A 13,443-nucleotide genomic window follows, 5' to 3' on the forward strand; every position below is an offset into this window, starting at 1 on the left:
CTTAATTGTGTTCAGGTTCAATTAAGCCTGTCAGACATATTCTTGAAAGCAGTGAGGCTGCGTGTGCTTCCTTACTGTAAAGCACACGCTTAAGTTGGCAGGTAAACCAGGCCCAGAGTGACCAGCTCTCTGAGCTCTGCTTGGTCAGTTTGTGTGTTAAACCACTATAATAAAAATAAATTAAAAACAATATTAGAACAAATAAATTCAGAACACCTCTGAATTGCTGTCCTCATGCCTCAGCCGTGGGTACCAGTGACAAGTCCCACCATCCATTAGAATGCCCCAGACTCCTTTTGTTAGGCCAGGTAACACACTTCGTCATGCTTTGCACAGTGTGAGTTTAGGATCAGTTCTTGAGACACTTGATACAGAGACATTAGATATCCTTCATGGAACCTCCAGCCCCTCCTGTGGCGTGTCCCTCTGCAGAGCTGGAGGGGAATCCCAGCCTTTCCTGCTGTCAGGGGCACATTGGCTCTCACAGAGTCACGAGGTTTGGGTGTAAGACAAACTACAAGTGGAGTAGATGGCATGCAGTGACCATGAAGAGATGGGCTTTTGCTTGCTGGTCCTCAGCATTCTTGTCACTTACTGCTTATGGGCTCACAACTGGGTTTAAAAAATTATGCTTGAAAGAGATGGAAAACAAACAGTTGCTAGAGTTGAAGCAGCCTTCAGTAGGGAGTCCTGTTCTTCAGCGGCGGTACCTTTTTCTGCTTGGAAGCTGAACAATGTCTACTGACTGGCTGTAAACTTCTCCAGGGGAAGAAATGTCTTTCTAGTCAGATGATATTCACAGATGGGCCGGCCCGTGGAGAGTTCTGTTCCATCACTGTCCTCATAAGGTGCTCTCAACTTGAAAGGAGTGTTTGGGGTAAGTGCTTTAGTGCCATAGGGGCTCATCTTTTGGAGACTTCACCCAGGCCAAGTGATTCTGTGAACACCATCTCAGGGCTCTCTAGGGTTGATGACAGAGGCTTGTCAGGATGAGGGGTGCCTGAAGCCAACAATGGTTGCACCACCAGCTGGGCTTGAACACATATGGTAAATCCACATGCCGGGAAAGTCCTATACATAGATGCCAAGTCTTGGCACGATTTCCCACCAGGGGTATTTTCTGTTACTGAAGCTTGAACCAGCAGGTCTGATGATGCTGCAGTACTCATCACATGTAAATACAATTCTCCTTTTTTTTAATATTTATTTTTCTACTCTTTTTTTTTTTTTTTTTTTTTAAAAAGGCAGTTCGGAAGATTTACATTGTACGTAACAGGGAAGTGAATAATACCAGCACTTATGGTTCCTTTTAGTTATGTTTTGAAGATGGCATAGTAGTCAGGTAGAATTGATCTGCTACGGTCTATGAAACCTAAAACCCAAGGGGAGAAAAAGAAAAAGCGAAACAGTAAGATAATATCCTCACATGTATGTTGCATATAAAAAAAAAATAGGAGAACTAAATGTTACAGTGACACCATTAGGCAGTTCAATTCCTGCAGCATCAGCCAGGCCGGCAAGAGGAGCCAAAACAGACAGACACTCACACTTCTTGGCCCTTGCCAGACTCAGAGTTCATAAGCACAAGCTGTTTGCAGCAAAATCTAGCAGAGACATTCATACACTTCGCGTCCATCCTATGGGATCTCTGAGTGGGTGATAGCAGATCAGCTCTCCCTCTTCCAGGCCATACAAGGCCTGACTCCACAAAAATTGTCTGGTTTAGACAAACCTTATGCTATTTTGCCAGAAAGATTTACATACAGTTTAACTGTGATTATTCTTTAATGCTGGAAGCTAGAGAGACAAATGGAGTTAAAATGGCCACCCTTCCTGCAAGGCACCCTGTCACAGGCCTGGGTTTGTCAGTTCTGCAAATACATGTTTTTGAAGCTTTGATTTTTCACTCTATTATGAATTAATTAATGTGTCCCACTAGTAAAGTGACACTCACACTCTTTGCTCTTGCCACTGCTTAATGACATGAAGAGCTCATTACCTTGCTAATGACTTTATAATGGTGATTTATCTAAGTTTATTTAAGGGAATTACTCTCTTTTGTTTAAGCGTATTTCCTTCAAGTGTGTATTTCACAAAGCCACTTGTCAAACCAGTAAGTCCTGCTGTTCTTCAGGCAAGCCCTTATTCCAGTGCCTGTTGTATGAGCTGTGGCTCTCTGCATGCCTCGCCCAGACTCGAGTCCACCCTGCTCAGTGGCTTTCAGATACAAACTTTAAAGGGTCACTGCTCACTCCAACACTGGAAGAGGAGGAAAATACTGTGCAGAAACCTGTGAAAGCCAAGCAGCCAGAGAGACTTCTGGAAAACAAAACCAGTTTCACTGTGGGATGCTAAAGGCTTTATGGAATTCAATGGAGCTCTCAATGGAGCTTGACTACTTGTAGCAACACCCCCTTTAAAGCAGACTCGTCCTTTCTACATTTGTCAGCTCACCCTGGAGGAGCCAAATGTCCCACAAAGGCTCAGTCACTGGGGTCAACAGATCTAGGCCAATTGTACATCCTAAGGCTTCTCCCAGACCTTGTGGCTCAGGAGCAGCTGGCTTGTCTCTAGCAGCACTCTGTCACTACAAACCCCAGTGCAACCAGCCTAGCACATGCTAGGATGGAGAGGGAGATCATTTCTGCAAGGTAATATATGCATAATACATGTGGTGAATTTTAATATAATTATTAATTTATACACATAAAAATCCCCTAATACAAAATTAATTTTGCCTTAAGCTTTTCTGTATTTTTCCTAAAAGTACCACCTGCATTTTTCATGAGCACTGAACTGATGAACACATTAATACAAGGGCAGATCAGTTTTGCACCAGATCTCACTGTCACTTGTCCTCACTACCCAACACTTGTCTTTAAAGTCTAAAGTGTTGATTTGCAAAGGGCTGACTTCTCCCTGTCAGAGAGGAAGGTGGTTGGTTTGGGCTCATGGATAATTCATTCAGCCTCTCCCTTTAAAACCAAAAAGAAGCCCAAGATGTAAATAATAGTGCCTCTTTTACAGTGTGGATCTTGCTATGCCCCACTGTGTCATGCATGGCTGGATGTGGAGGACAGAGACCTGTGGGTGGGATCTGTGTGGTGTGGAACAGCTGCACACACAGCAGGGTTTAGTGTGCGCTCATTCAGACTTTGCTATGTGCTCTGCAAGGGTTCCCTGTCCTCCTCCAGACACCAACTCCTTTTTTAACCTTTGATCTCAGAAGAACAGATATGCAGCATGATGATTTAAAAAAAAAAAAAAGTTATACTTCATTAAATGGCACATGCCTGCATAACTCCACATAATGGGGCAGTATGTGTTCATCTCTGTGAGTTGCTTTTACAGCCTGTAATTCTAAATGTTGTCTAGACCTCATGGTGTGCTCAGTGTATGTTGGAGAAACAGCTGCTGGCTTTGTTTTTTTTGAAAACAACAGTATTCATTTATAGTCTTAAAAAATTAATCTCTTCGCTTACCTTGTTAGATGCCTACTTAATTCATGAACTTCCATTTCAGAGCTTTTAAATTCATTAAGCTCTTTTCGAATGGCTGCCTGCAAAGGACAAAGAAACTCATAAATGTATAAATGAGAGAGATCAAAATAAGTTCACTTTGTTCTCAAAACAGTATATTAAAAGTAAAGCAGAGAGATAACATTATCAGAGAGACAAAGACAAACATAAAGACTCTAAAACGTGAAAAGGAACAGCGATAAGCATGTTCTAAATCACATAAAGGGAAGAGAGAAATGCTTTGGTGGAATGGCTCAATTTGAAAGCATATCACAGACCCTGCAGGTACAGAACCCAATTCTGGCTTATTATGTAAAGGTTTACATGTACAAAATCCAAATTAGCACAAGCATAAGAAACAAAAAGAGCACTGCAGTTTGTGAAACACTGTGATCTGTTCCAGAGCTGGACTGTGACTAGACTGCGCCCAGATCCTGACAGACTTGTGTATGAGATGTCTTCTGCCTTTATTGGTCCTGAATTTCCTCAGGTGAAGTTACCTAAAGCGACTGATCGTACTTGGGAAGGAAAGAGGGATACCTGGCTCCCTGCCCTCTACTCTGCCTCGGGCTGTGCCCCTCTGCCCTCTTCCTCTCTTCTGACCCTGCTGTGCTGTTCATTGAAGGGATTAGACAGATTAACCCAGCAGAAAACCTGCCACGGTGTGGTTGTATTCAGCCTCTATGGCCTGTCTGTGAGGGAAAAGAAAACCAAAGGGCACTGGCAGGAAGAGAAATATTGAAGAATAAAAACCAGAGGGGGTGACTTGGAGGGACTCAGCTGCATGGTAGAGAGTGTGCCCAGCAGAAATGTCTCAAGTCCCAAGCTCAGAGTCAAAACCTCTGACAGCTCTGTGATATTTGTTGCTCATGAGTGTTTCACTGTGAGCATTTGGAGGGGACGTGCAAGGTGTCTGCTGTGGCCAAATGCTCCCATGGGTCCGAGGTGTGTGCACTGCCTTTCTGTGTGATGCTGAAAACCTCAGCATCAGAGGTGGAAAGGGGTTGCTCCAGTAAATGGTAATCACATCTCTCAGGAATTTTTCTCAGTGAAAGATCTAAAATCAAATCTAAACCAGTATGAGTAGCACAAGCCCAAAACAGGACTTTTGCAACAGCCACTGCTCCAGTCGCCAACTACCTTTGCTTTGACAAAACCTAAGTGATTGATTTTGCAAGTGTTTTTGTACAGAAAAGGTCCTTTCTGCTCCTTCTCCACAGCTTTGGTTTCTTATTTCCCTTAGAAGTGCTTGTCAGGCACTGCTTCATCCATCAGGACGGAGTGATGGCTATGCAGCAGCTCCAGGGCTGCCTTCAGCAGACCAATCTGCTACTGCAGTGACTTTGAAGGAGGCCACAGGGGCAACTGACTCCCACAGGGACTGAGATCTATTCACCCCTCCATCCCTCATCTGTTGGAGAGATGCAAAAATGCTCTTTTCCTTCCCTTAAGAGTCAGACCTGCTAAAGACAAACTCTGACTGAAGGCAGTTCCCTCCATCCAGCACACAGAACAAGATTTACTGGCAAACAGAAAAGCCCATTGCTAAAATCTGTTTTTGCAATAAATCTAGTCTGTGCTGACCAGTGAAGACAGGTATTGAATCACAGCTCTGGAAGAAAATAATTCTGTCTAGGATGATGCAGCTTTGTTTCAATTTTTCTGGCTATTTTTTCCAACAGTGGACATAGTGTTGAGGAAAAGCAGGTCACCTGAATGGCAGAAATCAGAATACTGCCCACAGGACACAAACAAAAACCAATATATCTGCTTCCTTATGCCATAAAGGGCACTAATATTAGAATGACAAACATCTCTTATTCTGATGGTGCTTTGCTGAGAAAAGGCTAATTTGAAGGAATTAACTTTTCTCTGGCTATTGAACTTGCACATGCATTATAAAAGAAAAAGTGACATCAAAGTACTCTGCCTTAATACTAAATTCTTTACTAGGTTACATTTAATAGTGGTATTTAATGCTTGTTCTTTTCAGACACATAGGATGAGAGATCAAATCTCCATGCCCAGCTGAAGTTTCTCTAAACGTTTCATCCCAGACAGGGATCTCTCAAAGGCTGTAGAACCAGCTGGGATATTTATTCCCTCCATCATCTAAGAGTTAAGAGAATAAAGGGAAGTCAGTTGACTAATATCTTGTCAAACATGGTGATGTAAAATGAGAAAAGCTAATTTAACCCAGTATATTATGGTCTATGGATAGTCCTGAGGAAGGTTTTTTTTTTTGATAAGTTTATGCTACATTACCTTAACCAAAGCTAAACTGAAGAAATCCCAGTATCAAGGAGGAGAACAATATCACAAAACTATACAAGTCCTTTGGTTGAATTATACAAGTAAAACAGGCTGTCCTTTGTGAATAAAACCAAGAGCATCATAGATGAATGGTATGGCTGGGAATTTTGCTAATGCTTTAAACATTGGATGTCATGCTCTCCATTGCTGAATGAGTGAGTTCCATGGCAAAGAAATAGCCAGGGCTTGAATTCAGATATCTGAAAGTCTTTAAAATTAAAAGGGCATCATAGAGTGACTTTAAGATTCATGATTGAGCCTCATAGTCCTCACTTCTTACAATGTCCATAAAATCTTTTAAATATTTTTCCTGAGGTCCCATTGAGACCCTCAGTATGTGACTGATACAATTTGCCAGCAATTTAATCCCTCTGCCATCAATGTCAACACACAGAGACACTATTTAGTGGAATTTCCACCAGTGCTCAGAGGGTATTGCCATCAATGCCAAACATGTGTCTTTTTTTTCATTGGCAGGTCTTGTGTGATTTCAGTTCACTTAAAATACTCTGTGGCAGAAATCCTGGGCAAAGACCCCTGTTGTAACACACTAGAGAGAAGTAACCTGGCTTTGGAGGGATGGAGGTACCTTTGCCAAATTGACCTGCTGGCATTTTCACACTCAAGCCTGTCCTGTCCTGGCACAGCCACTCTGGCACATGTTCCTGTCTCACTGCTAAGTCTTGCCAGAGTTCTCAGCTGGCAGCATAATGTGGTAAGACCAAAACCAACAAACAACTAACAGGGCTGTCATCAAGACCTTTCCTTAAGGGGCTTGGGATTCCTTCCCTCTCCTGGTTTCCATGCATATAGAAACCTTCTGGCCAAGGATTTCTGCTTCAAACAAACAAACGAACCTCATGAATGGAAAAAAAAACCCCACAGGTGTGTTGGGAAGGGATGTCAGGTGGATGTTTATTCCTTGACAGCCATGGGATCTGTCTGACCCAAGGAATGCTGTTTGCCATGACATGCTCTAGCTGTTTAGGCCACGGCTCTCCTAGAGCTGCTCCACTTACTTTGTCAGCGGCTGTGAGTCGTGTCCAGGGTTTGTCCGCCCTCCTGTCGTAGTCCTGCGCGTCTGCCACTTCCACGTAGTCACTGAAGCGGATGAGGATCTTCCTCTCACGTAGCTCTTCTACTGTGGGCCTTTGACTCAGCTGCAGGTTTGAGGAAGGAGTAGAAAAAGACATCAGGACTTGGCCTTTTCCCCACAGAGTGTTGCTTGGGGATTTATTTTACTGCAACTCTCGTTATGGTAATAAGAGGGTTCGGACATTCCCAGTGCTTTGCTTTTATCTGCCTTTCACAGAATTACTATCTGGGAAAAGCCCTCTTGTTATAACACCTTGAATATAGTCTCACCTTGCTGCCAGAACAACCCACTGTTCTTTGGGAAGCTGCTATGGCTGGAGATCTCAATTCCCAGCAGAAGTTGATCACCCTTGGCAGAAATGAGATGTAAGGCAAGAAAGTCTCCTAGTGCACTGATATCCCAGGAAGAGACAAAGACAACTCTAAAATGACCTGCAAAGGCTGTGTGTGCACTTTCCAGCCTTCTGCTGCTGTTGCTATACTTCTGCACTGCCTGGGAAGAGTCAGGCCAAGGCATGGAGTGGCTCCTGCTCTGAATTACATGCAAAGGGTGAAAAACAACTTTCTTTACCCTTCTGATATTCTGCAGATCTGTCCTTACCTCCAGAAAAGGCAGGTGGGATGATTAGTGCTCATTGAACTTTTAACTGTATCTATTGACAGCTGTGCTTTGTATCACAGAGTATTTGACTTTCAAAAGTCTATGTTGCATGCTACAAGCCAAAAGAAATGGCAATGGTGGATTGCATCATGTCAGGAAAGCATCTTCATTGTTTCAAGCATTTCTTTCAAATTCCACAACAGAATAGGCAGCCACAGTGAAAAACTCCTCTTAAATTAGTGTGCTGGTAGTTCATGTGTTGCACAGTCAGTTACATGGGCAGGGACAGGAGTTGGCTTCCAGGGATCAATTCTCCTTGGATGCACAGCATGCTGGTGAATGTCAGAAGCCATTAAACAATTGTTTCTGAATGTAGGTGCTACATAAATGTGGGCATGTGGCTGTAGATTAACTGAAAAGTTTCACTGTTAGAGTAGAACATCTGTAACCAGGATAGATCAGGAAAAATAATATCCTGATAACAATTTCCTACACAGTGTATTATGCTATTCCTGCTCACTAGAAATAGGTATGTTAGAAATACTTTACCCTTGTGAATGATGAAAGGTCTAAATATTTAATAAAATGCTTGAGATTCTATTCTGAAACATTATTTATGCTCCTGAATCCACCTTTCTCCCAAATGAAGTATCTCACTTCCCTGCATTTCATTTTCCAGCGAGTATTAAGATTTCAAACAGCCAGGATACTAAGTGAAGGGTGAAAAATCCCTCCTTTCTTCAGCACTTGGGTGGAGCTCCACTGACCTATCCTGCATCTGGCTGTAAGCCTGTGTGCTTGTTCTTGGCATGGTTGGTTGTCTTTCTCTTCTCTGTTTAGAAAAGATGATTGTGACGGGAGACGGCAGTGGGCTGCTCTCCTTACACCAGCATCCTTGAGCATGCACACACAAGTTGGGTTCAGACTCCTCATGTGGTGAGTCTGCAGAGCTGCACTAATGTCCTGCCTTTGAGAAGCACAGCAGAACTGGAATGACAATGGAAAAGAGAAGCACTGACTCTTGTGCCAGTGCTCTGGCTGTGAAAGAGTCCTGAAAATTCATAGCTGGTATCACATAGTTCATGTGTAGCCATAAATCTACATATATTTCCATATATAAATACATGCACACAAAATATATTCAGTACATTAAACCAAAGTGCCAATCTGATCATGCTAAGTGTAATGAGAGAGACAACCACACTAAGTCATTTCCTAAAAGCCATTAATTAAAGCTACATTATTTCAATAGTTAACAAATTTCCCTGCCTTCTTCTCATACCATTGCAGAGATTTCTTGTGACCTTCTAGTTGTGAGAGTCTTGTAAAATGTTTGGGCTGCCCAGAGCTCTCTTAACTCTTGAATAGCTGGGGAATCAGCTTTGCAGGACAGTCTGTAAGCAGCCCCACTGCAGGTGTTAGTCCAATGTGTGTCCACACTGAGGGCCCACCTCATCTGAGATCTCACCTTGCAGTTTATTTTTATGACCTGTGAGCTGTGTCTGTCTCTTGGGTCTAAATTGCTTAATGCTACAGAATCCTTATCGAGCAACACCTGAGAATGAGCTCTTCTAACAGGCAGAAAGAATAAGGCACATTCAAAAATTACAGGACAAGGACATGGCCAAGGGCACGATGCAATTGTCTGCAGAAGGTGTGGTGCTCCAGGCAGGGAGAAGGGGTTCTTACTGAGCTGGACCCTTTTTAACTTACCTCTGCTAATGTCAAAGGCGTGCATGTACATGAGTGTGTCTGGACTCTTTCTGTGTGCAATACCTGGGCATTTACATTTCTATTTATCTATTTGTGAAGATTTGGGAGTTGAGAGAGCAGGGTAGTTCTGTGGTGAGTGACTCATTATTTGAGTGTGCACCAGGGTAAAATTCCCTTTCAAAATGCATTTGTATTAATGCGAGAGCAGTAAATGAGGACAGGACCTCTCATGCCTTGTCACAGGAGGTCAGATTTTCTTCTGTGCATTCTGGAGTGCTGTATATACAAATGGGCATTTTCCAGGCTTTGATACTAAGGCAATTTGAAAGGGAAGGTTTAACACACCCCTCTTTGTCCATGGCATGGGAAATGAAGAAACTCAAGCACCCCACCAGGTAAAGTGGAGGGGGACTTACTCTTGCCAGTCTGGTCTTGAGATTTAGTCAAATGCAAAATGCTGAGTTTGCCCCACTTCAGTCACAAGGAAGCTTATCTTAGCATGTCATCATTGCCTGCTCTGTTACCTCATTAAAATGTTGCAGTTGTTATTTAAAGAAGAAAACAAGCCAAAAAATTACAAACCCTAGCCGGCAGCACACCCCTTTGCTCCTCTCCTTCTGCAGTAAAGATATAGGAGCAGGATGTGAAGAAAATGCCCTGAAGACCTTTCCCTCGGACTATAAATGCAGTTTATCCGAATTAGCCACTAACCTTTCTTTCTTCTCTGACCTTTCTCCTCCCCGCTGCCTCTCTCTCACCTCTCTCTGATGAGTCCCACCTCTCTCAAGAGTTCATTATTTTCAACAGCCTTTGCTGATGCAAGCCAGTGGAGGTCAGTTAAAGAAAAGCTTGAACATCTTCAAGCAGGGGAGACATTTCCCAGAGAGGCACCAGTGAACAGCGCATTTAAATTGGACTGGGGCAAGAATTTAACAGGAGCAAAGATTTCATATTATTTCATGGATTTTAAGAAACAGACACACCTCTTCAATTTGGTAGTCAGTATTATAGCTCTGAGAGATTTCCTTTTGGAGCTAGACCTCTGAGAAAAATAAGCTATTGGCAGTGGGGGGATAGAAAACAGTAAGCAGCTCTGGGGATCGGGAAGCATGGTGCCATTTAAAAGAAAAGAAGGTAGGAAAAGAAGACTTCAATTCCACTTTGCAAGTGATTTGTAATGTGTTCTGTTAATCCAAGCTACAATTCTCTCCCTGTAATGGAAGTCCTCAGGGGACATTCAGGCTTGTGTTGATTGCCTTGGTCCTTGGCCAAGTTTGTCATGGTTCAGAGAAGATACGTTCTTGCTAGTAATTCTTGGGGGCCCAGATCTCCCTGTGGACGTGACCCATCTGCAGCACTTCCAGAGGGCTTCTGCACATTAAAATTCTTTGAATGGACTGAAGATCGAGACCAGTGCTCAGAGAAAAAACCTTCCTAATCCACACGTCCTTCCACTCAAATGATGCAAGTCCGTGTGCCCAAAGGTGCTCAGTGGCCTGAGGGGCAGGGAGAGAGAGGACAGGGACCTGAGATGGCTGGGCATCTCAGGTGACAGGCAAACATGCTCCCACTCTCCTTCCTTGGGCAGGAGGGACACGAGCTGCTGAGTAACTTAGCCAACAGCATGTGCCTTCATTTTGTTATTTGAGTGGTAGCTATTCCTCACCCCAGTTAATGTGGAATTAGATGAGTCAGCGAGGATGGAAAGTGCTACGAGGGACAGCTTGCTATAGGTCACCTGATTTCTTTGAATTTTTTTATTTTTTTAAAATTACCTGTCCAGATGATGAATTCAACTGGATATTTATTGATGACTTTAATAACAAATCTAGACCTAGCAAGGTAATCTTACTTATTACAGCATGTCATGTTACAACTTATCATCATAACACTGTAACAAAATGTCAGTGCTGACAGAATTTTAAGAACAGCTTTTTTATGGATGGAGTGGGTTCTCCCCTTGGAATTGGAATGTTGCCACCAAAAAAAACTGGGGACAGTAGCAGTTTCTGTAGTGCAAGGTCAAAAGTCTCATCAGTGGCTTCTACAGAACCTACTTCTCTTCTTATTCCCACCTACACACGTTTACAAAAGAGGAAACACAGCAGAGTTTGCTCATGTTGAATTTACCCTGTGGGCACGTGTGTGCTTGAAAACTCAGTGCATACAGAAAGGGCTGCTGGGCAACACACTTGCTGTGCTCAATTAAACTTCTGCTTGATCTTTAGATTTAAAACCTTTTGGTACTAAGGCTTCAGTACAAACTGACAGAAGGAGCTTGCCACTCTGCTGTATACACAACGACACATCTGGGACAGGCTCATGAAAGACACAGCTGGGGAATAACAACTATTTTTGCAGGATTCACTCGGTGGTTGGCATTTCTAGTTGTTATCTAAAACACTAGCACACTTTATTCACTTCTTTCCCCAGAGATTTCTGAGCTTTTATGATAGTATGTTTGGTAGGTAAGAACAAAATCTGTTGTTTTGATCAGCCCTGCAGTTCTTTCATTAAAATGACACATGTCACTAGAACAATTTACAACAGTTTAAAAAGATGATCCAAATGAAACTATGTTAAGTCGTGTTGCTATCAAGCCCAGCAATGTGGGGGAGAAAAATTTTTACTAGAGAGGAAGCCAAAAATAAGACTAAAAGGTATGTGACGAGGAATAGGGGTATGAACATTAAAGAGCCAAATGCCAGGGCCTTGGACTGATGCTGCTTTCCCTGTTGCTTCTACTTGAATGTGCAAACAAGACAAAGCAAGAAATCTCCCAGAAAACTGGTGAGGTTTTAGGGAGCAGACACCGATGTGAAGTGGTGGCAGCCTGAGTGCTTATCTGAGCTGTGGCCTCTGCCTGTAACAGATGATTCCTGTGTTCTGCACTTTTCCTACAGGAGAGTGGAGGATGGGAACCGTGTGGTGATGGTGCCGGCTCAGTCAGCAAGCCCTCACTTCTCAGGTGGCACACTGGGTATGGGGAGCTTTGCTCCGTATCTATTACAGCTGCTCCTCAAATGGCATCAAGCTCTGCACTGGATTTTTGCACATGTTTACCCTTCAATGTACAGGGAAATTGAAAGCCTGGTAAAATGGTATTTCCAGCCTTTGCGCAGAGCCTCATCCCATGAAACATCTGCAATGCAGTTAGGATCTTTTCTTTCAGGCAGTGCTAAGAGGGAATGCAAAGTCATCCCTGTCATCGTGGTGAGGAATATAAGTGTTTTACAAACAATATTAAGGCTCTCTAGCTCCTGCAGACAACAACAGTATCCCCCCACTGGTGACCAAGAATTCCACCTATTTACATGAACTGAGAATAAAGCATGAGATTTTTAACCGTGGTAGAAAGCAATTCAGTTCTCAGAATATAACCTTTCCACATATATTTAGAGACCTTTCCTTATTATTATTATTTATACCATGAAAGCTGTGATCACATAGGTCAAAAAAACTAAGCCATCTAAAACTGTACAGAAAGGGAATGCTGCTGCTTCACAAGTATGTGAGTTTTTAGAAGGTTTTCTTTACTTCTGGAGATAGGAAATATGTCAGTGCTGAAAGAAAGTTAATCTGCAATAGCAGGATGGATTGTTCACTGTATATGTTTGGGCATCCGTAGACATTTATGCCAGCTGCAAAACTGAGTGTGTGCATCTGAAATGCCTGTTCTTCAGTTTTAAGAGTAAATGACTTTTGAATCAAGCGATGCTGTTTTGTTTGTCCTTTCCTGCCAATACAAGATTGTTTTCTGCACTATACGCTTTTTTGCAAATGCTTGTCTCTATTTAGTTTAAATACCTCATTTGACAACCTCCCTTTCCAGAAAATGTTTAGCTTCCAGTTTTATGAGGGTTTTTTTTTGAATTTTCAAGCCAGCATTGCTTTAACTTAGCTCTCTGTAATGGCTACAGAAGCCATTACATTTACAAGAAGCGTTGGTCCTTGTAAATGCTGATCTCTATCCTTCACTGCTCAAAACTCCTTCAGTTATGAAGACCAGATCTTTTCCTGTTTGAAATGTTACCAGCAGTAGCCTACAAAGTGGTTTCTTTTGCTCTCTGTGGACTTACACCTTGCAACATTGATGATTTCTTTTAAAGATTTTTTTGTAAGACTTGTTTCACACTCTACTTTTGAAAATGGTTCTGAAGGAAAAAGGCGAACAACTGTGCAGTAGGGAGAAAGTTACACTAG

At 42.6% G+C, this 13,443-nt stretch overlaps 1 protein-coding gene across 1 annotated transcript in view; it reads right to left on the bottom strand.

The window, feature by feature from the left end:
• Positions 1-1,247: 1,247 nt before the first annotated feature.
• Positions 1,248-13,443, bottom strand: part of PHACTR1 (phosphatase and actin regulator 1) — a 294,138-nt gene continuing 281,942 nt past the window's right edge. The window contains exons 14-16 of the mRNA XM_058832069.1: positions 6,851-6,991; positions 3,483-3,559; positions 1,248-1,372 (exon numbers count right to left, since the gene is read on the bottom strand). Coding sequence (XP_058688052.1) covers positions 1,357-1,372; positions 3,483-3,559; positions 6,851-6,991 — 234 coding nt within the window. The 3' untranslated portion in view covers positions 1,248-1,356. The remainder of the gene's footprint in view (positions 1,373-3,482; positions 3,560-6,850; positions 6,992-13,443) is intronic.

Source organism: Poecile atricapillus, chromosome 2, assembly GCF_030490865.1.
Source record: "Poecile atricapillus isolate bPoeAtr1 chromosome 2, bPoeAtr1.hap1, whole genome shotgun sequence".
Classification (NCBI taxonomy): domain Eukaryota; kingdom Metazoa; phylum Chordata; class Aves; order Passeriformes; family Paridae; genus Poecile; species Poecile atricapillus.